This window comes from Chrysochloris asiatica, unplaced genomic scaffold (assembly GCF_000296735.1).
Source record: "Chrysochloris asiatica unplaced genomic scaffold, ChrAsi1.0 scaffold00027, whole genome shotgun sequence".
In the NCBI taxonomy this organism is placed as follows: domain Eukaryota; kingdom Metazoa; phylum Chordata; class Mammalia; order Afrosoricida; family Chrysochloridae; genus Chrysochloris; species Chrysochloris asiatica.
The window spans coordinates 23,078,284-23,103,184 of NW_006408545.1; the positions used below are offsets into that span (position 1 = coordinate 23,078,284).

General features: G+C 40.6%; 1 protein-coding gene across 3 annotated transcripts; it reads right to left on the reverse strand.

The window, feature by feature from the left end:
• Positions 1-1,058: 1,058 nt before the first annotated feature.
• PRDM1 (PR domain containing 1, with ZNF domain) lies at positions 1,059-22,816 on the reverse strand. Of its 3 annotated transcripts, none has more exons than XM_006839963.1 (7): positions 22,678-22,816; positions 20,715-20,963; positions 14,076-14,195; positions 9,931-10,183; positions 3,450-4,558; positions 2,816-2,944; positions 1,825-2,413 (listed from the first exon to the last, which is right to left on the reverse strand). In XM_006839963.1, exons 2-7 carry the CDS (start codon positions 20,895-20,897, stop codon positions 1,838-1,840), a joined length of 2,370 nt encoding a protein of 789 aa, XP_006840026.1. In that variant the 5' UTR covers positions 20,898-20,963; positions 22,678-22,816; the 3' UTR covers positions 1,825-1,837. The 3 variants fall into 3 exon arrangements, with proteins under 3 accessions (XP_006840027.1, XP_006840026.1, XP_006840025.1); XM_006839962.1 differs by lacking the exon at positions 22,678-22,816 and adding an exon at positions 22,552-22,593 and having other exon boundaries at positions 1,838-2,413; XM_006839964.1 differs by lacking the exons at positions 14,076-14,195; positions 20,715-20,963; positions 22,678-22,816 and adding an exon at positions 10,392-10,620 and having other exon boundaries at positions 1,059-2,413.
• Positions 22,817-24,901: the final 2,085 nt, after the last annotated feature.

Sequence of the window (24,901 nt, forward strand, 5' to 3'; positions counted from 1 at the left end):
TATTGCTATTTAGAGAGAAAAATTGGGTGGCTAACAGAGTAAATAATAAGATTTTTATTTGTGACTTGGGTATGACCACATAATCACAATGTGGCAAAACAAAACATAAAGCTGTTTTATATTGTCCTTAATAGTAAAAAAAAAAAAGATTCATCTCTTTCTTCCTGGTTGTTATGTGGTCCCCACCTCTGCACCAATGATTAGGTCAAGCCCCAAGCACACCAATATAATTATTCGGTTATTGAGCGTTAAGCAAAGTCTCAGAGAAGGTCGTTTTGGTTTTTTGCCCTTATGAAAAGTAGGTTCCTTTACATGGTTTGGCTCACAATTTAAGTGGTTATAAATATATATACATATGGTATAGTGGTATAAATAGATTTATAAATATACATCATTCTTTGCTACACCTTGAATGCCAACAAGTAATCTTTGGGCTTAGCAGAACAAAAGATAAAATGACACACACTCTATCTTTTTGGAGTACACTTGGGTTTCTTTTTTAGGGTAGCAAATCATTAGATAAGACACCATTTCCTGTACTACTGGACTACTCAATGAGGTAATTGTTGTTGAACAACTTTGCAATGCTCTTTCATCTTCAATTAAATTAACCATAAAATGTAAAAACACAAATACTGAGGACAGTTTTACAGAAAAATATAAAATTGGATGTGTTGGGGATAGGAATGTTCTATTACCCGCTCTTACCCTAAGACACCGAGAATACCCGTTTTTCTGTTTTTGTTTTTAAAGTATGGCCTGAGCCTATCTGCCTCAAGGTCCTTCTTGGTAGTAGAGCACCATGTCTGTGCAACTTTGACATAAAATAACCAACAATAAAAACAACACCAAGACTCAAGCCCTCAAACATCATACACACAAAACCAACTGTGCTTTGGGAATGGTTCGCAGTGGTTTTAAACATGGCATTCTGTCTTCTTCACATTGTTAGAGAATACATTGGGATGCAAAAGTCATGTGGCCATTCTGAATGGTCACATGACTTGGGGGAGATGGGGAGACCCTGCTTTTTTAAGAGAGAAAGGTAGGCTGACAAAGCCGTCTTGTCACCTTTCTGGGTAAAATGGTGGTTGGGGGGAAACTCAGAATGATCTACAAAAATATATATATTTTTTCTTGTATCTTCCACTGAAGTGACTCTTGGGTAATTCTGCACACATCCCGTCTCCCCCACCCCCAAGTCATACAGTGCCATTAAAATGATATGATCTTATGAATTGACACATCAACTGTCTAATTTGGCAATACCAAAACCTCATTTTCAAATATTACAGGTGGAAGTTGGCTGAGGAAAGTAATATATTTGCTAAATTTTAGGTACTTAAGCAGATGGGCAGAAATTATCTACAAAGAATGGCCACAAGACAAAAAAATATAACATTTATACTCAAATTACAAGGAATTTTTCCAGTAATTGTAAACTTTTTTAATGATTGCTTTCTGAATGATAAATTGCATAATAAATTATGAAGTATTATCATTGAAAAAATAATTATGGCTAGGCAATAGTCTTAGTAATGGGAAGGCTATGCAAACATATTCACACAAATACTCAAAATACAGGTTCAAATATATAGATGTGGGTGTAAATAAGTATATATAATAGGTATATATATAGTCTTTGCCTCGTTTATGCCCTGAGATTTCAGTAACTTTGGAGTTCCTTCTGTAATTCCAGAGTGATGAGGTTTCCCCTCACATCTGCCGTCAGGAGAGCTCTGCAGAACTGGAATTGTATATAAGCAATTTGCTACAGGCACCCTGACTCGCCAAGTCCTAAGTTAAAAAACAAAACACTTTTCATTTTCTGAAAATCTTAAGGATCCATTGTTTCAACTGTTTCTTGTTTGACCTTTACAGGTACCAGAGGTAGTGGGTGAGTGTGAGGGAACTTCATGAGGGCCGGGTCTGATGATTCATAAAAGTTACACCCTGGGGAGAGGAGCCCATTCTCCACATTTCTTTGCAAAGAAACCTTGAGACCAGTGTCTTCCTTCTCTTTTCTGACCATGGCCAGAATTTCTTTTTCCACCACAGAGGTCACATCAACATTGTCCTCCATGTCTTCGAGCCGGTCAGCATTGTCACTGATGTCAAACTTCTCGATCTCTTCGTTGATGCGAGTCAGATCATCCAAGGGCAGCCCGGTGGCTGGAGCCACAGGGCAGTTGCCTTTTAGGTGGACCTTGAGGCTGCAGAGGTGGATGTAACTCTTATGGCACTGGGCACACTTATGGGGCCGCTCCCGGGTGTGTAGGCGCTTGTGGAGCTTCAGGTGTACAAACTGGGTGAACTTGGCAGGGCACACCTTGCACTGGTAAGGTTTCTCTCCTGAGTGGAGACGCAGGTGAGTCTTGAGATTGCTGGTGCTACTAAATCGTTTATGGCAAACCTACAGTATAGAGAAGAGGGCAGAGAAGGGAGACAGAGAGACCAGAAGATTAGAAGTTGCTAATGGGAGGGGCAAGCTGAAAAAACAAACAGCCAGCACCCTGGGCGGCTAGAAGCTTCCCTGTGGCACCTACGGTGTGGTATTTAGCAAGCAGGGCGATGCAGGCATACTGCACACGAGGTAGTGTTTATTTCCCCTGCCATTTTCCACCCACTGGAAGCTGGCTGTGTCATCATCTCAGCTTGTGAGCTAGGACAGAGCACTGGGAGGTCCCAGTGCCCTCAGCCCAGGGCAAGGCAGAACTCTCTGTGTTGGCAAACTACAGGTTGTCTGACACAGAAGGGAAACACCAAAGACATGTTCTACAAAGGTCCAAAGTTTCACACAGAAAATACTGCCCACCTGGCATTCATGAGGCTTTTCTCCTGTGTGTACCAGGTAGTGTTTCTGCAGGTGGGCAAGCTGAGTAAAGCCCTTGTTGCAGGTCTGACACTTGAAAGGCCGTTCTCCACTGTGCACTCGGAGGTGGACCTGGAAAGAAGATGGATGTGTTAGGTCTGTTCTCAAACCAGCTCTTAGACCTAATGTTTCTCCTCAGAGACTCAGGCATTCATGATACAAACAACTTAAGCACCGAAACATAGTCTTAACCAGAACAAACAAAGCCCCAATGTTTTCAAAATACTTTGTTCTGTTTGAGCAAAGGAACAAAATCACAGGCTAAAAACAAATTATTTAAAAAACCTAGCCAGTTGTCACCGAGTAGATTCTGACTCACGGAAACCCCATGTAGCAGGCTCTAGAAGGATCTTCTAGCCCAAACCTGCTTTTTCCCCCCAAAGAAACTCAAGAGAGGGCAATAACTTGTTCAAAGCCACCAAGCTAGAAGTGGCAAAAGCAGAACTCACATCCACTAGGTCTCATACTGCTGAGACTGCAATTTATGACTTATGGAAAGTGAGCTAAACACCCACCAGAGTGCACGCACACACACAGATACTAGCAGATGTGCTGACTGCTTTGTGTGGAGGCCTACCTTCAGGTTTGAGAGCTGGCCAAAAGTCTTGGCGCAAACATTGCACTCATACTTAATCTTGCCATTCTGCTTCTTCAAAGGATAGGGAAGTGTCTTATAGCCAGTCATGTTTCTTTTGCTCTTAATGAGATTGATGGCTTCATCACTGCTGGGGGCTGCCATGGCTGCTGAGGTAGCTTTGGGTTGTACCACGTGCTCTGACGTGGCAGCTGTGCCCGCTGTTGGAGACCCGCTCGTGGGGCTACATGCCTTGTCCTTCATGCTGGCGGCAGCCCCAGTTAGGGAAAAGGCACTATGGGGCGCTGGAACAAGCACGTCCCTGGGATGTTCAGGCTGAAGCAACCTCCGTGCTCCTTCTGAGGGCAGTGAGCTTGGGAGAGAAGCAGGGTTGAGCATGGGGTGAGGCAGGTTGCCCCCACTCAGGAGGTTACTGTAGACAGGGTACAACCTTGGGAAAAGACCGAAGTTGTTGATGCCATTGATGTTGCCCACGGCACTCAGGCCATTACAATTCATGCCATAAGGGGGTAAAAGGAACTTGGAGTAGTGGGCATTGTAAGAGGGGATGAAAGCTGATGGGAGATGGGGCGGAGGTGTGTATCCAGGGTAAGAGCCCAAGCCTTCAGTGCCGTAGGGTGCATTCAAGTAAGTGTACGAGTCTCGGTGTTCTTGAGAGGCAGGAGCCAGAGGTGACACTGTATTCCCTGGGCTGCTGTGAGGACTGGAGCTTTTTAGGGTTTGGTCAGGGCTGCTTCTTGCTGAGGGACTTGGAGTTGTGGAGGATGGAATAGGAGAGTGAGTAATGTAGGTTGGTCGCTCCATCCCATAGGCTAGAGACGCTTTCAAAAAGTCTTCGGGCAGAGGGGCCCGGATTGGGTAAACAACCCGAGGATACAAAGGCATTTCAGGGCTCCCATTTTTCCTGAAGTCATCCATGTCTTTTTCTGAAGTAAGGGGTGAAATGTTGGAACGGTACAAGTCCCTTCCTTTGGAGGGGTTGGAGTCCAATTTTAGGATTTCTTTTACGCTGTACTCTCTTTTGGGGGCACTCTTTGGGCAAAGTTCACTTTTCTCAGTGCTCTGTTGCTTTGGGTTGTCCTGTGTGTGTGCTGAAATGAAGAAGAGAGGGCAATTACTCAAAGGGATATAGAGAACCGAAGTGAAATTGCCAGCGTACTCTCTCTTCTCGAGAAAACATGAGCACCAGCTGGAGACATGAGGAGGCACACCTGGCCCCCTTAACGCCCGCTCATTCGAGAGTCTCTGGGCCACTCACTAAAAACGGCTGCTCCGTTCCCCTCAGCAAAATATGACAATGATGGCAGCTATCAAGTGAATAGTGCTATCTGGATTATTTTCTTTCCACTAGTAAACACTCTAAGACAGCAAAGTGTTATTCGAGCCTGACCCAACGGCTTCCATTAAAATGGTGTGGAAAAATACTGGGGCGGGGGGGGGGTGGGGGGTGGGGTGGAGGTGGGGGTGTCAGAGGTTAATATAAAGTCATTCTGCTGTTCACAGTTTACCTAAAGGAAATCAGCACACCCTGTGAGCTAGATGTGAAAGATTAAGACTCATTTCAAGTAAGAAGCAGTCATCAATTTTTGCCTTGATTCTTATTTAATGTGAATTTGATAAAGCCCTGTTCAAACTGCCTACACATCCAATAGACAGATGAGCAATGTGGATGCCACCCCTTCACAACCTCCATTTGCTGATGACCCAAGAATAATCTCTCTAAAGCCTGGTCTGGTAGAACCAGGTTCCCAGCAAGGCTGTCCCCTGGAATCACAAAGCGTGATACAGTCACCTCTGCCAAACCACAACAGGCACTTCCCGAGCCAGTCCAATTACTTAGAGCACCAAAGAAAACAGAGGCAGCGGAGATGAAAGCATTTACTCCAAAAGAAGGTATATGATTACTTGGTAAATATACTATTTAGTAACAGCAGCAATGAGGAGGAACAGTTCCAGAGCATCCATAGCACCGCCAGCCCTCCCCCTGCGCCCCCCCTCCCCCAATACACAGAGCAAGCAAATGTATCTTCTGTGACTGAAGATGCCTTCAGGAAAACACCAGTCAGAGGGTGGGAAATGCAAAACTCCCTGCTCAGCATTCCCTGGAAATCAAAAGTAAAACATATGACGCTTAGTCTGAGGTCTGGTTATTGGAGGGCAGACAGTCAGTGTGTGTGAGGATGCCTTGGGAGGCAGCAGAACTCTTTGCTTCAGTAGGGTCCAGGCTATGTGTTGAAGCTTTTGTCAAGTGTCTTGAAATGTCTCGGCTTGATTTGACTGAGAAAGAACTCCAGGCCTGATATCTGATAGGTCTAGAAATTAACTATGTGGAACTCCAGATTCTGAAGGCTTCAAATCCATTCTCTTGGCTGACAGGTTTGAGGGATTCAATTCTAGTTTGAGAGCTCCTCAGAGAATGTTATCTCTCTGGCTAGCTGTTATCAGTTACTCCTTGGCCAGCCAGCAGCCCCAGAATAAACACAGAAAACAACACTATCAGGGAAGATGCTGATGGGGGCAGTGATGGAAAGATTGGTGAGGGAGAGGGATTTCTGAAGCCACTAAACCAAAATAAATATCACACCTTATCAGGCCAATATCAGTCTTCTAGTGAGGCCCAGCAGGCAGGAAGTTCAAATTGTCACTTTTGTTTTTTAAAGCTAAAATGGCAAAGGAAGAGAGAGACAGCTAAGCTGGAAAACTGATAGGAGAGGCATCTCAACAGCCACAGAAAGGAATTTCACAGAGGTGAAAAAGTGATTTGGAGGCATCTTCCACATAACCCCCCTAAACCCCCCGGCTGGGGGGGGGGGGGGGGAAGAAAGGCATCCTAATGAAATGGAAATACAGAAACTTTATTCAACTTTCTGCCATTTTTAGTCAGCAAATTTTACCCAATGAAGTCTCATAAATTTTTCCAATTGGCTTCAAAACTCCCTTGGTTCTAAAATCCAACAAGATAAAGCTTCACAAATAAAAAATTAAGTCCATATACGGCCCTGTCTCTAATACTCAGGAAGACGGTCTATTAAGCACATTAAGAAAGGTAGCTTACAGGAGCTGAGACAAAGCTGATGATGGGGCCAGAAAACAAAAAAATTAGGATTGATAATTTTCTGTGCAAAATACTTAGGAGAGTACCTGGCAAATAGTAAACCCCCAATAAAGATTTGCCATTTTTTATGCCTTCAGAAGGAGAAATCAAACGATATCTCATTCTGAAATGATATCCACAGGGGAATGTCAGCTTCCCGGATATGTTCTACAGGTAGTACTTTTGGAGTCTGTATGAAGGTTCCGTTAAAAAAAAAAAATCATCTCTCAAACAGCAGCTGAGTAATCAGTAGAACTTGTGTCATTTCTGACTCTCCCACTCAGCAGCAGCTTGAGTTAACATGAAAAAGAAAATCAAGATCTGTTTTTGTTCTTAAATCTTAATGGCTGTAGGCGGACGGGAGTCATTTCAAGAGTGAACTGCTTCTGAAGGCTCTGAATGGCTTAATTATGCCAACTCACATTTTCGATCTATAATAAGAACCCCAAGACTACAAGAAAGAACCTAGAAGTTCTGCAGTAAGCAAAACAAAGCCTGTTTTCAACTGAAACTGAGAAAGCAGATTAACATTTAGAAGTCTATAATTTGGTCAACTGTTTTCTAGATGGGTAGATAGATAGATAGAAAAAAAAAATATCAAAAACTTTGGGAGGGGTAGGAATTTAATAGTTCTTATTCCTTTTTTTTTGGAGACCTGGTGTGGTGCTGTGGGCTAATGCGTCAGACTGCAAAGTTTTTTTAACTGCAAGGTTGGTGGTTTAAGCTCACCAGCTGCTCCTTGGAAACCCTATACAGGGTCGCTATGGGTTGGTACCTACTCAATGGCACTTAACAACACCACCAAACTCCTTTTTTAAAACTTTTTTTTGCTCTTTTTAAATGTCATTTAGAGTTTGTGATCACTGGTACTTACTTTCTCTTATCCCGGTTTGCTTCAAATTCCTTCTCCTCAAAAGTCAAAGCCAACTTAGCCACCACTGCCACCCAAACCCTCAAGGAGATCTGGGCCCAGAACTCCATTGTGTTTTAAGCATGGAAACCCAACACAACTCATTTGGAGACACAATCTACCTATTAGACCTGATGAAACAGTGGAAAATTTCCTGATCTAGTCTCAATCGTCAGTTGCCACACCTAAGACAACTTAGGTTTCACAATTGGCAGCAAGAGTCTTGTCTGACTGTGACTGGCTATTGTTAACTCTCTTCTTTACTATGAATACTGGACAAGTAAAGGGTATCTGAAGAAAAGGTTTAACTAGCACTTTATAGGACTTTAAAAAAAGATTCTACATAAAGGAAGGGAGATATTTGGGGAAACAAGGGTGTTACTTTTCTCAGTACATGTGAAAGTTGCTTCTGAACACAAAAAAGAACATGCATTTGGAACTTAAAATACTGTGTGGAGTGTTTCTTTGGAGAATAAAAATGAAAGACCTTTAGAACAGTTTGTGATTGGCTTGGGTGGGGGAAGTATGTGACAAAGCTTCATCATGCTTGGTGCAAATTCACTGGGCTGGGTCACCTCAAATGGAGTTACTATTACAAAAAAAACAAAAAAAGACTTTCTCTGACTCTATGAATGATTAAGCTCAAGGGATTGGAAGGAGACCCTCCAGAGGAAGTGGCTTGCTATATACTAAGAAAGAGGAACTAGCAAGTCTTCCCATGAAATACCCTGCTGAAGTATAAGTTCCAGAAAAATGTGACTGTGCGTCTTGTCTTTTACCACCAACTCTTATCACTGGGTCTCGATCGTACATATGCCAAACTATCTGAAAGGCTCCTGGGGTACTCCACATAAAAGAAATGGCAGAGAAAATCTCCAGAGTGCTGAATACAGATGAAGGAAAAGAATCACCTTTGGTCAAACTTGATGAAACCGATTTGCTCATCTTAGAAGTGTTTGTTTCTAAACATTCCAAGACCCTTTCCTGAAGATTCAGTGATTATTCAGTGAAGATTCCACGTTAAATTATGGGACAACAGATACAAAACCCACAGACTCTAAGCGGGTCCTGTGGGGGAGGCGCTTACACTTTTTTGGTCCCAGATTTTTAGAAAACCGAAAAATATACAATGGACCATGGGGAGATATGTAAATCTGAAGATGTCCACCAAACAATTATAGTTGTGAAGTGCCATCGAGTTGGTTCTAACTCACAGCGACCCTGTACAGGGTTTCTGAGGCTATAAATCTTTCTGGGAGCAGAAAGCCTGATCTTCCTCCCATGGAGCAGCTGTGGGTTTGAACTGCTGACCTTGTGATTAGCAGTCCAGTGCTTATCCTACCGCACCACCAGAACTCCTCCCAAATAGTTATGTTGTCATTTAGTGCTGTCGAGGCGATTCAGACTCAGAGCAAGCTTGTATAGATTATACACAACTAGGATAAATAATTGGTACTAAGGTTTAAGTCAAACTTCCAGTTTGTGCAAAAACATCTCAAAGGTGAAAAAATGAACCATTTAACCTTCAGATAAAGCAAATGAGACAGCATGCTGGTGAATGTCATAAAGGGTAGATGGGGATTCTTTGTATTATTCTTATAACTTTTCTTTAAGTCTCAGGTTATATCAAGACAAAAAGTTACAACAAATTCAGCAGTTTTAATTTTTAATCCCCAAAGAACTGATTTTTAAAAGTGTTATATGAGACAACTACCATAGTAGTTAGAGGTTAGAATCAGAAACTCCTAAGTCATTCAGAGAACATTTGAAAATGACTAAAAGGAAGAAGCCATTTGCAGCAGAGAGAGGTCATGACAGTAAATTTTAATCAAATAAAAAAGTAAAAGCTGAGGAACTGAGAATTTGTTAAGATAAAGTGATCTAGGCAGCTACTGTAATACTGATGAGGCGATCAGATGATTAAATTTTTACCATAAGGAAGGAAGTGAAGATACAAAATCTTTAAGGTTATCCATTTAGAATAATTTTTGAAAAATCATGACTGAGACTTGTTCTAGGAACAGTCTTACAATGTTCCATGTCAGAGAATAACTTAAAAAACAAACACAAATCTTCACAGTATTTTTTTTTATGTATGTTAAAAGCACCAATATATTACCAAAAATAAGGGGTTATCACCTGTGAACTTAGACTGTCAAAACCAGCTCTCATTATTATGGTATTCCACTCACCCACATTAGAACTGGACATGTGTTTCTTCCCATAACTTTCGGAATTTAACACTTAAAGCAACTCTTCCTTTATTTTCTAGTGATCAAGTTTTATACTAAGAACTTTACAAGAAAAAAAAAATCCCCCCCTCTTCAAGTCATTTGTTTAAACTACCTAGTGTGGCCCAACAGATGGAGCTGTATAATTAAAAACATGTTATTAGCTCATATGAACAGGACTGACATTACTGGCATTTAAAAATTTTTTTTGTTCTGTAATCCACTTACTGAGATTCATCATTGTCAGCTCTCCAGGATAAGGGTAGTGAAGCCTTTCTGCAAAGTCCCGACAATACCACACAAGAAGTTCCTGGTTGGCAGGGATGGGCTTAATGGTGTAGAAGTAGATGTTCATCCCGTTCTGACATGCAGCCAGGTTTTGCTCCCAGGCAGAACGGGAAGGATTCACATAACGCATCCAGTTGCTTTTCTGCTCATTAAAGCCATCGATGATGTGGTGAAGCTCTCCCCTGGAATAGATCTGTCCAAAAGAGAAGACATGTAAAAGAGGGTCAACCCCAAAGCGATGGAAAGCTTCCCCTAGCACCTCTGAGGACAAGCATAGAAAGTACCATGTGTGATTTCTGGTCCCCTATCGCCTAGTGAGAAAAATAAATCTGTTTAGCTGAAGTAGTCTTGAATCAGCAGAAATAAGGGCTGTTACAGATAAGGCACACTTGGTCAGTTACCTTTTCCATTTCAGTTTTATCGTCTTTTCACGTTCGGGAAATAAAAAGCAGAAGAATGAAACACACAATTTCATTTAAGGAGCTGCCTCCAACTGATTAAACCACCAGAGTACTATTTTGCTACCGGAGTGAATGGCAAATGGGCGAGGATATGATTATGCTGACTTTTAATGCTTTGAGTCACCTGGGCAAGACTAAGGCGACTGACTACAAATGACTACGTCAAACTGAGTCTCTCACAGTTTTTCTAAGGCCTCTGTACTCGCGTTTCCTACACCCCCGCCCAAGGCTTAAACTATGCAAACATCCTCCACCCCCACCCCTCCAAGTCCTAAAGTAACACTTGTTCATATGAATACTTGGAATCTTGCCTTTTTGTGGAAACACTGGGTGGGGCAAAGGTGAACTTCACCTGCCATAACAAAGTGAACACCGGGACAGAAGCCAGAATTCAACAGTCTACTGAGAAGTCACTTTTCCTCTTGATAAACATGTTCAGCCCTGTACTTTTCTCTCAAGCCAAAGGAGAGGAGAGGGAACCCTCTTATCTGTGAGGAGGTTGGCTAAAACGCCACACACAGAGCCACAGGCGTGTATTTTTGGGAAAAGAACAGGAAGAAAATATGTTCTTTAAAGGCAATGTATCATGAATTCAGAGTTTGCATTAAAGCAATACTACTTCTGGTGAACAGACACACTGCAGATATTGGGTGAAAAGGCAGAGAGGTAAGAAGAGGAAACATGAGAGTCTGACTGAAACGACTTTATAAACAAATTCTTTATCCTTCCACAGAAAGGTTTTTTTTCTCACTCTCTCTTTTTAATAGGTGCTGCCTTTTCTTTAGACTTAACATTTTCTTTTACAATCAGTGCCTGGTCATCTACAACTTTTTATCTCCAAGTACAAGGCCACTGTTTGTAACAGAAAAAATTTCTCTGACAGGGCAGCAGGTTTATGCCGTGGTCTTCTTCACATGCTGTCTACATTAGTCTATATATTGTTTCTGTATTTCACTTAAACCTTATCAAAAGTAAAAAGGAACTCTGTCCCTTTAACACAGGCAGTAAACACCAGAATCACTTTCTTTTAAGAGTAACTTCCTGTAAATTGTGAAGGGGGAAATACATGTGGCTTCATCAAAGCAGTTTGTGAGAGCTTTTGCGGTGTGTTTTGTTAAGAGAAAATGGAACAAGGCTGGGTGAATTCTGCTATCAAGAGGGGTTTTCAAGTTTGTTTACTCTGATGTGCAAACTTCCAGGAACATGGGGTTCCATCACTGATGCACTCTTCGCTGGGGCGGAAGCTGCTTTCTAAAGCTTTGGGTACGCTGCTTCCAGTCAGCCTTCCACGGATGACAATTTACTGTATCCTCATTTAAAACCAGCAACGTCGATGCCATGAAGTCACACACATACACACCCACAAGAAAATAAAACAATAATGCAAACATAAAATGAACGCTGTTCCCTATCACCTCACTACATTTCCATATATTATCAAAAAGATTAAAAACGTGCTGACTCACAGTGCAGTTACAAGAAATAATGCCACTGGTTTCTCAACTTGAACATCCCTTCTCTCCTGTGTAATTTGCATGAAACTTTTTCTTTCCCCACAACAGATGTTAGTATTCCTGCCAGCAAAATCAGAATGTTTTTAATATGTGGGATGATAACGCCTACAAATATCCCTTATATGTGAAAGAATAATAGAAATAAACCCTTCCCTAAGGAAAGCCTTTCAGTCACTTGTCAGAACTCTTCAATGGACCAGGGAACTGTGACAGGTGATGGATGGGAGGGTCTTAGGGATTTCTTGAATTAATGAGATTTAGGATATCTTTAATTCTGACCCTGGACTCCAAGAATGAATACAACTCTATGGCTCACGTCAGGGAAGAGTTTATTGGTAATAAAGGCAAAACATGCCCTTGTTGACATTTTCCCCATTAAAAATCATATAAAGATGCTTTATGCATGAGTAATTATGAAGTTAAGACTGTAAGCACTCAGGTTTTAGTGAATTTGTTCAGATTCTCTTTTGCTAAGGAAATAGTAAAATACTTTTTTTTTTTAAAAAAAGAAAACCTTCCTGGATTAAAAACAAACAAAAAACCTTGTTCCTTAGGAACAGCTACTGAGTGATTCCCAACAGAAGTTTTTTGATAATGATGGATGTGACAATATTCAAGGCAAAAATATTGGCCAAGGTAATTATAATCTAATTCTTGTTAATCATGCAAACATTTTTTAAAAAGAATGGAAACAATGGCTCCCTGTTTGAAATGTACATTTTGTATAAGTATAAAAAATGACTTTTTATTTTTAAATTAATAAGCGTATCTTTATTTTCTAAGTGAAGAAAAGGAATATCCCAGAAAGATATGCTGGAATCGGGGTTGGGGGTCGGGGGTAGGGAATAGTTTTACTTTTCTCAGTTCACTCCTTAATGCAAGATCTTTATTTCCTGGACTTCATCTCACTAATCTACCTCTGGGGTCTTTTTTAATCCTGCTACAGTCCTGGCATAAGGAGTTCTGGTAGTGTAGTGGTTATGAATCGGGTTGCGAACTGCAAGGTCAGCAGTTCGAAACTACCAGCTATTCTTTGGGAGAAAGATGAGACTTTCTGCTCCCGTAAAGATTTACAGCCTCGGAAACCCTGTACAGGGTCACTATGAGTCGGAACTGACTCCACAGCACATAACCACCAACCACCACCAGAATCCTGGTGTGGAGCTGTAGGAATAAGCATTGACTGTAAGGTTAGTTTCAAATGTAAGATGGGTTTGAACCACAAAAGTCGGCAGTTCAAGCCTACCAACTACTCCTCAGAAACCTTAGACAGGGTTATTATGAACCAGAACCGACTTGGTGGTACTTAACAACAATTCCAAAGGAAATTGTACTGGGCAGATTTGTTAAACAAGAAAACATAACATCTGACATATTTGCAGTAATTTTTTTCCTTATTCTACGGAGGAATCTGTTGCTGTTGTAAAGTGCCATCGAGTCAGTTCCAACCTATAGTGACCCTGTATATAGGGTTTCCAAGGAGTGGCTGCTGAGCTTAGATCCCGACCTTTTGGTTCAAACCGATTTTGCAGTTCAGCTCATTAACCCTCAGCACCACACCAGGACTCCTGGACTAATCTACATGCTGTCACATTCAATTTTTGATACAGACTCATTTATACAGAACTAGTCCTGTCGTCCTTTTTCTATTTTCTAAGCTTCATCCTTCCTTCATGTCATTTATTTTCAAGACAATTCATTTATGATAACACATCCAGTTAACGTTAACTCAGCAAGAAATCAAGAAGGGGTGAAAACTAACGCTTGGTGACTCATTACTACTTCCTTGCAGAGAAATGCAAATTAAAACTACCCTTGAAACAAGCAGCAAAATGTTTCCTTTCATCACAAAGCTCTAATTGTCAAAATTAAGATTCACATAGAGTCCATTTCTCCTGGCATTAACCACCTATGGGCTGTATTTCCAGAGGCACACATATTTCTTCATATTTGCTCAGAATTCCCCGAGGTCTGTGGGGAGTCTGAATACTTGTAGGTGAGCCCAGCTTTTCTCAGGACAGGTTGAAGAAGGGACTGACCTAGCTCTTCTAGCTCCATTCTTCCCCCCGACTTAATACTTAATTAATCTGGAAATTGTTTCCTTACTTACCCTCCAAAAATATTTTCTGTTTGCATTCTTGGGAACCGTATCATTGGTATAGATTTCTCCTATAAGTGGTCCAAAGCGTGTTCCCTTTGGTATGTATTCTTTACTCACCACTCCAATAACCTAAAGAGGGTAAAACATAAAACAATTACTTCAGCTGTACAATGTTAACTGATCTTTTTTAAGGAATTGAATTGTTAAAGTGGTAATACTATGAGCGCAACTCAGCAACAAATGGGGTTGGTGTGTGTTGTTGCTTAATACAACCAGCAATCATAAAATTGTGATACAATTAATGGTGCCTACCTAATTGACAAACTCAGATATTAAGCAAACACACAATCAAGTAATTCTCTACACTATTTTTATATTAAAATAGTGTAGAGAATTGTTGTCCTGTAACTAAAGAATCTTTATTTTACTCAAATTCTTTTTACACTAGAAGAGCATAGCAGATGACCATTCTGTTTTAGAATAAGAATCAGATAGTTCAGGATGAATTAGATGATCAAGAGTAGACCATTTCAGCAAGCTCCTAGTTTCCCTCAAACCATAAACACTGAGTGCTTAAGGGAAATAAAATAGCTTTAACCTCAGAAACCAAAATAATGTTCTTTGGTTTTTCCACAAAGGCCTAAGGAACTAGAGACCAAACACATTATGTTTCTTTCTTTTTTCATTCCATATGAGGTTTTTTTCAGAGTTTGTAAGTCTCTCTTTAATAAAAGAAAGATCTTCCGAGTAACTTTGTTCTTCTCTAATATCTTCTAAACAACCGTGGTCAAAAGTCCTCCTTTGAAATAGAATTTATACTGAGGCACGTTGTAGGTTCTAAGAGCTGTGGGTTCCAAGATCTGAGGAAATGACCTTCTCAGACTGTATGTATCACACGTTTTGACTTTGTAATACCTGCTAAAGGAATATGCTAACTATCTATGCCTATTCCTCCTTGATCTTAATGTCTTTCTTTCTTTCTTTCTTTCTTTTTGGGGTGGAGAAGTTAAAAAATCACCACCCACAAATCAGGAATCAATTCATTACTATTCATAAGCACTCCTCTGTGAGTAGTTCTTCACATTTTACAGTTATAGTTTGATTTCGGTTTAATTCAATCACATTTCCCTTTCTATTTTCTTCTCATTCAAATCAATCTACTTAGTGATGTCTTACTAAAATGTGCTGGGCATTGGGAAGAGAAAATGGCCTCCCCCCCTCACCCGTCATTTAAATTATTTCTGGTTGTTTCCATGCATTTGTTTCTTTCTGACATGGTAGATCCAAATAAGTGAATCAATACAGTTTCACAAATTTCATGTGGCAAAATGGTAAGATGTTGGTTATGACATTTACAGATATCTCAAGTATCATCAAGATTTAAATCTGTTTAAATGGTCATGGAAGAAGCACACCTACATGGTTGTGACAGACTAGTCTTTCTCATATAAATTTCTAATCCATCAATTTTTTAAAAACAATTTAATATTCAATACACAGACTGAAAAGAGAGAAAGAAAAGAAAATTTCTACACCTAACACAAGCTGAAACAAGGCTGATGGACTACGATGCTAATTTTTAGTCCTTTATGAATTTCTAGCAGAGAGCTGAAAAATGTTGGTGTTAATTTAATCCTCTATTTCTGCCTGCAATAACAGGTCATCTTTATTATTGATATTTGTTAGCAGTAGAACTATTGGGAAGAGGAATTTTCCAGAACAGTCTCAAGATAAAAATGTGAGTAGATCTACTTATTCAAAGTCTCTGTGTGTATGTGTGTGTGTATATATATACATATATAGTTATTGAAACTAATTAATTTCGATAATTCATGAAATTTGCTTCTATGACAAGTAAATTATTTGGCATTCATATTTTAGTGATTGTTCTATAATATTAAAATGACAAACAGGAAAAACAAATAATGTCATTTGTTGGTCAGCCAATAATTAGCAGTTGATATTTTCAACATATCCACTTTAAAGCATTAATTTAAAGAAAGGTACTCAACTGGTTCATCAACTTTGTTTTAAATTATAGTCTCCTGCAGACAGTGTCTTGGGAGTCAGAGCTTGATTACCAACAAGTAGCATTACATTGAGGTCAGGGGTTTTCTTTCAAAGTGCTTTTTAAAACAAAAGTCAGAATGGGCCTCTTAGTTTTCAACTATCAATCCTACACTAAGAAACACACAACATCTTCTCATGGCCAAAAAGAAATCAACTAGAATCTTGTTCCTACCAAGGAACTTGGGGAGAACACAGCTATCCTTCAAATATTTGAGTAAAACCATGAGCAAGTCACTGGAGATGTAAAGTTGTACTGGAAGTAGTTCTTGCCAACTACAACCTTACAAATCCAAGACAGGTAAGCTGTGAATACAATGTATAAAAGGAGGGTCTGTGGTAGAAGAAAGGTCTACAAGAGTCTTAAAACCCCAAACAAATAGAAGAGAATCAATATTAGATTCTATTTAGGAGTGGCACAGACTCTGATATTTATATTACTATTATAATACAGAATTATATGGTATAAGATAAGGTCACATATACAGAGAAATACAAACACAAATTCATGGGGTGTCGAAGTTGGAAAGAATCTTGTATTTTATAATCCTAATTATATCCATTCCCGGTCTAGCACTCTAACATACAAAAAAATCCTTTATTTCAAATACAAGTATGAGGTATTATTCAAAGAGGACATAAGCAACACAATTCTAAGATTCTGGAGCAAATTTGGTAGGGGAATAGGTACCCAGGTTGCTTTTCTTGGGAAAAGGAAGACCAGTACAGAGTTCTTCTGTGGCTGTAGAAAGATCCAGATGGGCTTCTACCTTGGCCAACCCTATTCTTATGATCCATTGTTTACAGCTCTGGCATTGGAGCAAGTCATTAACCAAAGAAACCTAGTGTGTGCCTTGCATTTCAGTGCTGAAAAGTAGTAAGAATGTCTTCACCTAACTCAGGAAGGAAACCTCACTGGAACTGACCAGGGTCCTAAAGAATTACTGCTAGGGACAGGCTACTGTGTGCCTTCTATAAACCCATCAGTATGAGGGCACTGGGTTTTAACACTTCCCTAGAAGTTCACACAGAAGTCCTTTATGTACCATGCTTTCTATGTGCACAGCTGACCCCTCCATACTTGGGCAGATCCGTATCTGTCAGTGGTCTCAGTTACAGACATCTAGACATGCACGCTTCCAGACAAAACAGTGGCCTCCTTGGGCTCCTTTTCATTTTTACAAAATGAAGTCGATTTTACAGCTCAGGGTGGATTAATTAGGGTGCCCAATGAAAGCCCCACAGCAAGGAGATTTATTGTTATTATTATTATTAAAGCAAAGTCTTCCTTCAGGAAGTATGCAAGCTAACAAAAAACCCCACAGCAGTGGGTTTTGAGCACAAACATTATCCAGGTCTAATGTGGTATGAGCATCCTCACCCCAAATTACATTCAGATCACTTTAATTACTAGCTATCTCTCCCCCTCCCCTAACCTCACCCTGTAAAAGTGACTCATTTGATTAAAATTCTGTTTTGAATATAGGGATATTTGTGCACTGAGGTGACTAGAACTCTGTAGTAGAGCAAGACCTTCAGCCTATAATTCACCCCATTTTTTTAAAAAAGGGGTGGAGTGGACAGAAATGTTTTTGGAAGCTTTCCTCCTTAATTATCTTTATATTAAAGGAAATGTAGTAATGCTTCGGTACATCATCTCTCAAGTAAAAGGCAGTATGAAGAAGAGAGAATTGCATGTTATGGCGAGATACTTTTTACAGATGGCTTGAGTTAATAATGGACCTCAATCAAAATGGACATTGAGCGAGTCCCCGTGATCAGTCTGATGTTTATCACAATTCCAACTTTGGGAGGTCAGACTCAAAGCCACAGTGCCTCCTGAAAACAAGAGGCATCAACTTAGGACAGAAACCTGTACAGGTTCCCGCTTCTAAAATGTAAATGTCTAAATTGATCTTTCTGTAATTCAAGTGTTCATAGAAGATTATTTCAGGAGGGCAAGGGGGAAAACCCCATAATAGAATAACGTATCTGTTTGAAAAAGTTCTGAATAGTATGTCTATCTTTGGGTTTGGTTCTGGAAATAGGAAGTAAGAACAGCCTCATTAAAGGTGCAGAACGATTCTAAACCAAATCTAGAAATGAGGGTGGAGATCAGAAATATAGCTTACATGTTTTGTTTTTTTTTAAAAAAAGGTGCTGACACATAGCACAAATTCATAATGAAAAATGGTCTTGTTAAAAAAAAAATCCCCAGTATGTCAGCAGAACAGTACATAATGTAACATCGACTGCTATTTAAGGGAGGGCAAGGTAAATCAGTCAAATAAAAACTACATGTAGAAAGACTTTTTTTTTTTTCCTATTTCCACAGCTCATGAGACTTAAAGGGCTAACTGAATAATGATAATGTAAACATTTCATCAACCCTAAAAGTTTCTGTTCTGCAACTGGTTTGCAGCTATCATATCCTTAAGAAGTTTAACCCCACCATCTCTTTCAACCACTTAAACAGAGCTAGCTGTCCTTTTCCCAAAGTTCAAACAAGGAGGGAGGGAGACAGAAAAATAGGAGAAAAATGGCAGCTTTAATAAGCTTAAGACAGGATTGCACATAGTCTGTTTCCTGGTTGCTTTTATGAATAGAGATGGAAAAATATACTGTTCTAGTCAAATGATTTAGTTAAAGAGAATATGGGAAAATAGTATCAGCAGATCCTACACACCTAGGTTAGTACTAAAGAATCCTTCTTTAGAAACATGAACACTATCAGATTTTTAGTTGCTTAGCATACTGAAATAGAGGTTCAGGAAAAAAAAATACAAACAAACTTAATAAAGTATCAGTCTGAAACATGTTAAGATTATAAATAAAACCACAGTGACACCAAGAGGGGCCAGTATAGTATAATCAAAAAGCTCTGGCTAAGGAAATGAGAAGACTTCACTCCAAGTCCGGGCTCTACCTCTGACTTATAAGCCTTGAACAAATTGATCTAGGAACCTTCCTTGACTTAACTATAATTCTAAATAGAAGGACAAAAACTGAAACATTCCTAACTCAGAGCTGAACCGAGGCAAGAACATCATAGCATTAAAAGGCAAAGCTGACCCACAGAACAAAGATCTTTGTTTCAGCCCTAATGGACTGAACGAGGCAGCACAGTACAAGTTAACCCTGGGAACAGACCAATATTTGGTCAAATTTGACAAGCATTGGGGGATGGCGGTGGGGGTGAGAACACACTTTACTTTTTTAAGCTGTAAGTCAAATCTTAAAACACCTTCCTAAAAACAAATGTAACATTAAATCCGTGGGCCACATATTAGGAAACTTTCTAGCTACAAGAGTATGGCTTTCAGTGAAAGGTATAATTAAGGCCGACCTCTGGGGTTAAATTTTTGGTAACCTTAATGTATAACTACAACTTAAATTTTGCATTTTATAAAACCTGTCTCCCCTCTCCCAGCAGCAAAAAAAAAAAAAAAAAAAAAAAGAGAGAAAAGAAAAAAAGCTGAGCTTTAATGAAACTCAAAGCAGAGTGGCTCTATTTAATTTTAGACAGCTGTGTCTCCCCCTCACCAAAAACACTGCACTCAGACACAAACAGGAAAGAGACAAAGCTTTTCCCAAACAGGCTCTCCACTCCTTCAAATACTGTCCCTTAGGGAAGGGGGAAAGTGATTGGATGTAGCTGTAATAAATAGCCCCAGTAGCAAACTCTGGATTCCTACAGCAAAGGGTCTCCTTTTCATGACTTTCTGCAGGCAGTCATCCAATTGACAGTGTTCTCTAGTCGTGGTGCTGGAAACTCAGTAGAGGGATTGATTGGTTAAAACTGGCAAGAGCACCTCGGTAGGCGATTTCTCAAAGCAAGGGGTAGCTCTGCAAATGGCTTCACAGCTAAACATCATGCTTGGCTGTAATCATTATATAAAAGGGTAAACACAAATCAGATGCTCATTCTAAGTTTGGGTGCTCAGCCTTTTGGAAACAAAGACTATGCCCACTTTAGAGGTCAGTAAGAAAATCAGTTTACCAGACTAGCAGAGCCAAAGATCTGCCACAGATAAACAGTGGTTAGCTCTTCAGTCATCCTGAGAGGACACTTTTACATGAACCTCTTCTCAGTTTATCCCATCACTTGAGTTCATAAACACGTCAAGGTTTTGAGAATAATTTTCAAAACCCAGCTAGTAAAGCCAGCTCATTAAAAGAATAAAGTCATCTAATGACCAAAGAGAGACAGAGGAAATATTAAATTTTTTTCTAAGAAAAAGTGTTCTCCCTCAAAAGTGATTGTACAAGAAAGGCATCCTCAGGCCAGTGGGACCCGAACGACCAGCTGCTTTCCCTGAGCTCACTGACGCTTCGCCCACCCCATGCTGCAAGGTGACATGTCAACTTGCCAAAAGATTTAACTGTTTACTAATTACTATGGAAGAGTTGGAGGCTGGCGGAAACAAGAAGGAATTGGCTTAGGGAAGGAGAAAGCAATGCAAGGCGGGAATGGAATGATTATTTACTGATACAGATAGACCTTAAGAGTAAGTAGGGAGATTTGGCATTAGGTACGAATCTTTTTGGCAATAAAGGGGGGAAAAAAAATCGGAGGCTTACCTCTTTGTTGTTTGTGGCATGTTTGAAAAGCAGATTCCTTGGCAAAGATGCCTGTGCCTGAACTGAAGCCCCTCCATCCGTGCCAGAATCCCAGGGGTGGTCGTTTACAATGTATGTACACTTCTCTCCAAACTCAGCCTCTGTCCACAGCGTCATATCCACACACTCCATGTCCATTTTCATGGTCCCCTCAGCCCCCTCTACCAATTCTTGACACCTCACAGCGTTGGAACTACACTTTGGGGCAGCCTGGAAGAGAAGGGAAAGGCCTTTAATCCCCATTGTCCTGCCGTTCCTGCGGCTCTCTCCGAGAGGCTATGACTAATACAGTAGTCTGAAGACTTTAAAAGTAGATGCAGAGCGCTTGGTACAGTTGAGTAACAGCCAAAAAGCCGTATAAAGTAGATTGCCTTGAAGAGGCAAAGTTTTAAAGTGCTACTCTTTAGGCTGAAAAAAAAAAATAAAAGTGGCAACCTCATAGGGAAAACAATAAAATAAAATAACCCCAAAACACACACCTCCAAAGAATGCCTGGCGTTACCTCTCACGGCAGAAAAACGCTGTGGGCACTCAGTCCTATGTCCAAGAATGCCTGGGGTCATGGCCGCCAGACCCTCAGCACTGTGGAAAAGCTGCCTCAGAAAAGTGTCACAAACAAGGAGAGGAAGAGGAAGGAGCTCTGTCTGCCTCTCAATGAAGCTAAAAATGGAAAGCGCGTGTGGTGTAGGAGCGGAACCCAGCCTGCCTTTTCCAAATGGGGAAGACTGAACTTTCCCATCAGCTCCCAAGGCAAAACAACCTGCCCCCGCGCCCCCCTTCCCGATCTGCTGCGCGCTCGCTCTCTCTTTCATCCTCTCTCATGGAAGGCTGTGAAGGGCTGCATCCTGCCAGCATCACTGAGCTGCAGCTTTTCAGAAATAGCTTGGACCAGATGAACAGTTGGAGAAATGGGTGAAGGGGGAAACAGCCTGCAGTTGCCTCTGACTTGTGGGCATCTCTTGCCAAAAAAACAAAACAAAACAAAAAAAACAACACTAAGCATAAAACTGTTCAATTGAATTCCCTCGAGAGAATTCCTTGAGGAGCCCTTGGCTACAAATAGCACTTTCCATTTAAATCTGAAAGTATACGAATTCCCAGAAGTCACCAATGTACTGCAGTTTACTGTAAAGTTATAACGAATGTGGAAGACTCAGAGGACAAGCTCCACTTCCACTTGTGAATTGATCAGGATAGCACACAGTCCGTCCCTCACGCTCAGGAAAAGCGCTTTTCAAGCAGAGAGAGAAAAAAAGGCAAACAAGTTCTCCGATGTTTTCTCATTCATATACATATTTGATAACAAGTGAGGAATATGGGTATCACTTCCAGGTAAGAACGTGTACTTGCTAGAATGTAAACACAACACTCTGGAGGTAGCTTATATATTCCTCCACGTATTCCCTTCAAAACGATGCTCTTTAAAAAACAGATGCAAAGCTGTCTTTCCATCAGTTAAAATTTAAACAAACTTGCTTATTTTTTTATGTAGTTCCACTCACCATCTTAAATAAATGTTTGTTTTCAAGCAAAAACATTAAATTATACCAACCCAGAATGTCATATTTCTTTGATGGAAGTGGGCAGGAACTAAAATTTCAATGAATTGACAATGATGTCAAGAACTGAAAGGGTTAATGATTCATAAGGAAAAAGTCTTATAAATGTTGGACAGCAGTAAGTGCAGGAACGCCGAAGCATTTGTTTTCTACTGCGACGGGGTTGTCAGCCAGGAAAAAAAAAAAAAAAAAAGTTTTCAAGATCTGTTTCAGAATAAAAATAAAATCAAGCTCCTTACCAAGGTCGTACCCACAAGCTTTTCCAAGCATAAATCCAACATCGGAGATAAGTTTTGCTCATCTCTCTACACAGTCCACATTGCTTCCCGCGTCCTCTCGCTGCGCTGGGCAGGACTGACGCGCACCTCCGCGGTCCCTCCTTTTCTACCGCCGCTCGGGCGCCGGCGCCAGCTCTCAACGGACAGGTGCCGCGCGCTGCTCTTGCCTCTCCGCAACACTGGAGGGCCGAGTGTCACGGCAGCACTTTCAGCCAGTGTTAACCAGACCGGCGGCTCCTTTCCCCTCCCTGCTGCAGATTAGCCACTCGCCGTCTGATTCACTCCTACCAGCTGCCTGGAGTGGGGGCGTGGCAACACCTGGACTCGGCGGAGCCGTGCAGAGCCCAGGCGAGGGCTTTCCCTCCATATTGGAAGCCGCCGAGCTTCCTCTCATTATTAATGTGAATTTCAACATTTTCCTGGAATCTTCCGACTTCCCTTTGAAAACATTTAACTTCAACGTTTACTTGGGTTGTACTGTATTCTAAATACACCAAACCGCCCTCCTTCCTGCTGAGGTTTAATAAGGGGCGAGCATTCTTTAATAAAAGAAATTTACCTAAAATTTTTGGACTCCCTAGACTCAAATTACCAATTACAGATTACACAAAATCTAATTTGGGAAGAGCAAATTATTTTTGGTTTCTAATATAATAATAAAATGCGGCTATCTAGGACTCAGGCTATTGCCTATGAAAGATGGATTTCTCCCCCTCGCCCCCCAAAAAACCTCCAAACATGTAATGTACTGTTTCTCCTGCCAATTAAATTCACTCGAATTTGGCGAAACTAAGTCCCCTCTTTGAAATAGGGAGTAAACAGGGAAATAGGAAAATGCTATATAGTCTTCCAGATCGAACTAACTTTTGCTTTTCCCCTCCTCTCCCAATTCACAGCCAGACTTCAGAGGTGTGTGTAAGCAAGCTATGGAGCATTAATTGTTTCACAGTTAAGGAGAATATTGAACTGATCACTACCAGTGGAAGGCAGCCCAGGCAGTAATTACCAGGTTCTGAGCCAGGACAGGCTTTTCCTCCAGCCCCAGTCTGTCCTCTGTTGAAGGAAGGACATCCTGTGATGATGGCATACAATGTCCTGTTTGTTTATTATTAAGAGCGTGGACCTTGCATTCCTGCTTCTCATTACAAAACAAACCAGATGCTTTACTTCCTTCAATGGTCTTGTGCCTTCAGCAAGGAATCCTCTAATTCAGAGAAACAATGATGCAAAGGGTCCATTTATAGCCAGCACCCCATTACAATTACTATTTAGATCACTGAAAGCCTAAGTCTCCAACTTTTCCTGCTTGCCTCATATGTGCAGTTGTTTTGAAAATCATCTTTCCTTCCACCTTAGATTGCAATGTCTTTTTTAACATCTTAAATACACGTGGTACATACACACCCACACATGCGCCCGCCCCCACAAACACACACCCAGTCCCAGCCTAATGATACCAACTTAGTCATACAATGAAGTGGACATTTGAGTATTTGTTTACAGGAAGAAACAAAAGCAAAGCAAAACAAAAACCCAACTCACAATCATACAAATATGTTTGTTTAGTTTAGTTTTTTTTTAAAAAAAAAGTATTTCTTCCTTTCTAAAGAGATTTTCTGGGAAGTTCTGGTGTGTGTGTGAGTGTGTGAGTGTGAAAGCTGGGGTTGGGGTGGGTAAGGAGGCAAACGAATATTTCCAGGAAATGATATCTGGGTCTAGTCTGTCTACAATCTCTGTATAAGGAACAGTTCAATTCCCAGTAGGGGACATAAGTAAGTAACACACACCCCCACTGTCTGCCTGGTTCACCTGTTATTGCATGCTATGCCAGAGGGGACGCTAACATCAACAGGAATTCTAGATAGCACATGGACTGGGGGTATAAAACTGAGCACATAATTCCTAAAGTGTTCCAAGATGATAATTAAATGAGAGACATCCAGCCTTCTAGAGAGGCTTTATTCACGGATGCTGAGTCAGCACTGCAATGGACACAAAAACAAAGTGGTCATACTCAAGTCCGGCCTGCTGTTCAACAGTCTCACTTGTTAACAAGTATTTCACTTCCCTTTTAGAATCAAAATCTGTTCTTAGGCCACATATACCATACAATTGCTGGTGAGTCAACCACCACGATGGAGTAAAGAAAGGGAAGAGTCAAAAAAAAAAAAAAAAACACTTTGATATTTGAGGTGGGAAGAAGGCTATTTTAAGCTGAATATTTTACTTTAATGACTGGAAGATGCCAGTGAATCAACTCACTGTTAATTAATATCAGCCTGCACTCACCTTCAGAGGTGGTGAAATAGGC

Excerpts from the sequence above, each read along its gene's own strand:
- PRDM1 (XM_006839962.1), bottom strand. The coding sequence starts at position 22,593 with ATGTTGGATTTATGCTTGGAAAAGCTTGTGGGTACGACCTTG. Across the intron at positions 2,945-3,449 it reads GCCAGCTCTCAAACCTGAAG|GTCCACCTCCGAGTGCACAG; the intron begins GTAGGCCTCCAC and ends TCTTCTTTCCAG. Across the intron at positions 2,414-2,815 it reads AAAAGCCTCATGAATGCCAG|GTTTGCCATAAACGATTTAG; the intron begins GTGGGCAGTATT and ends TCTATACTGTAG.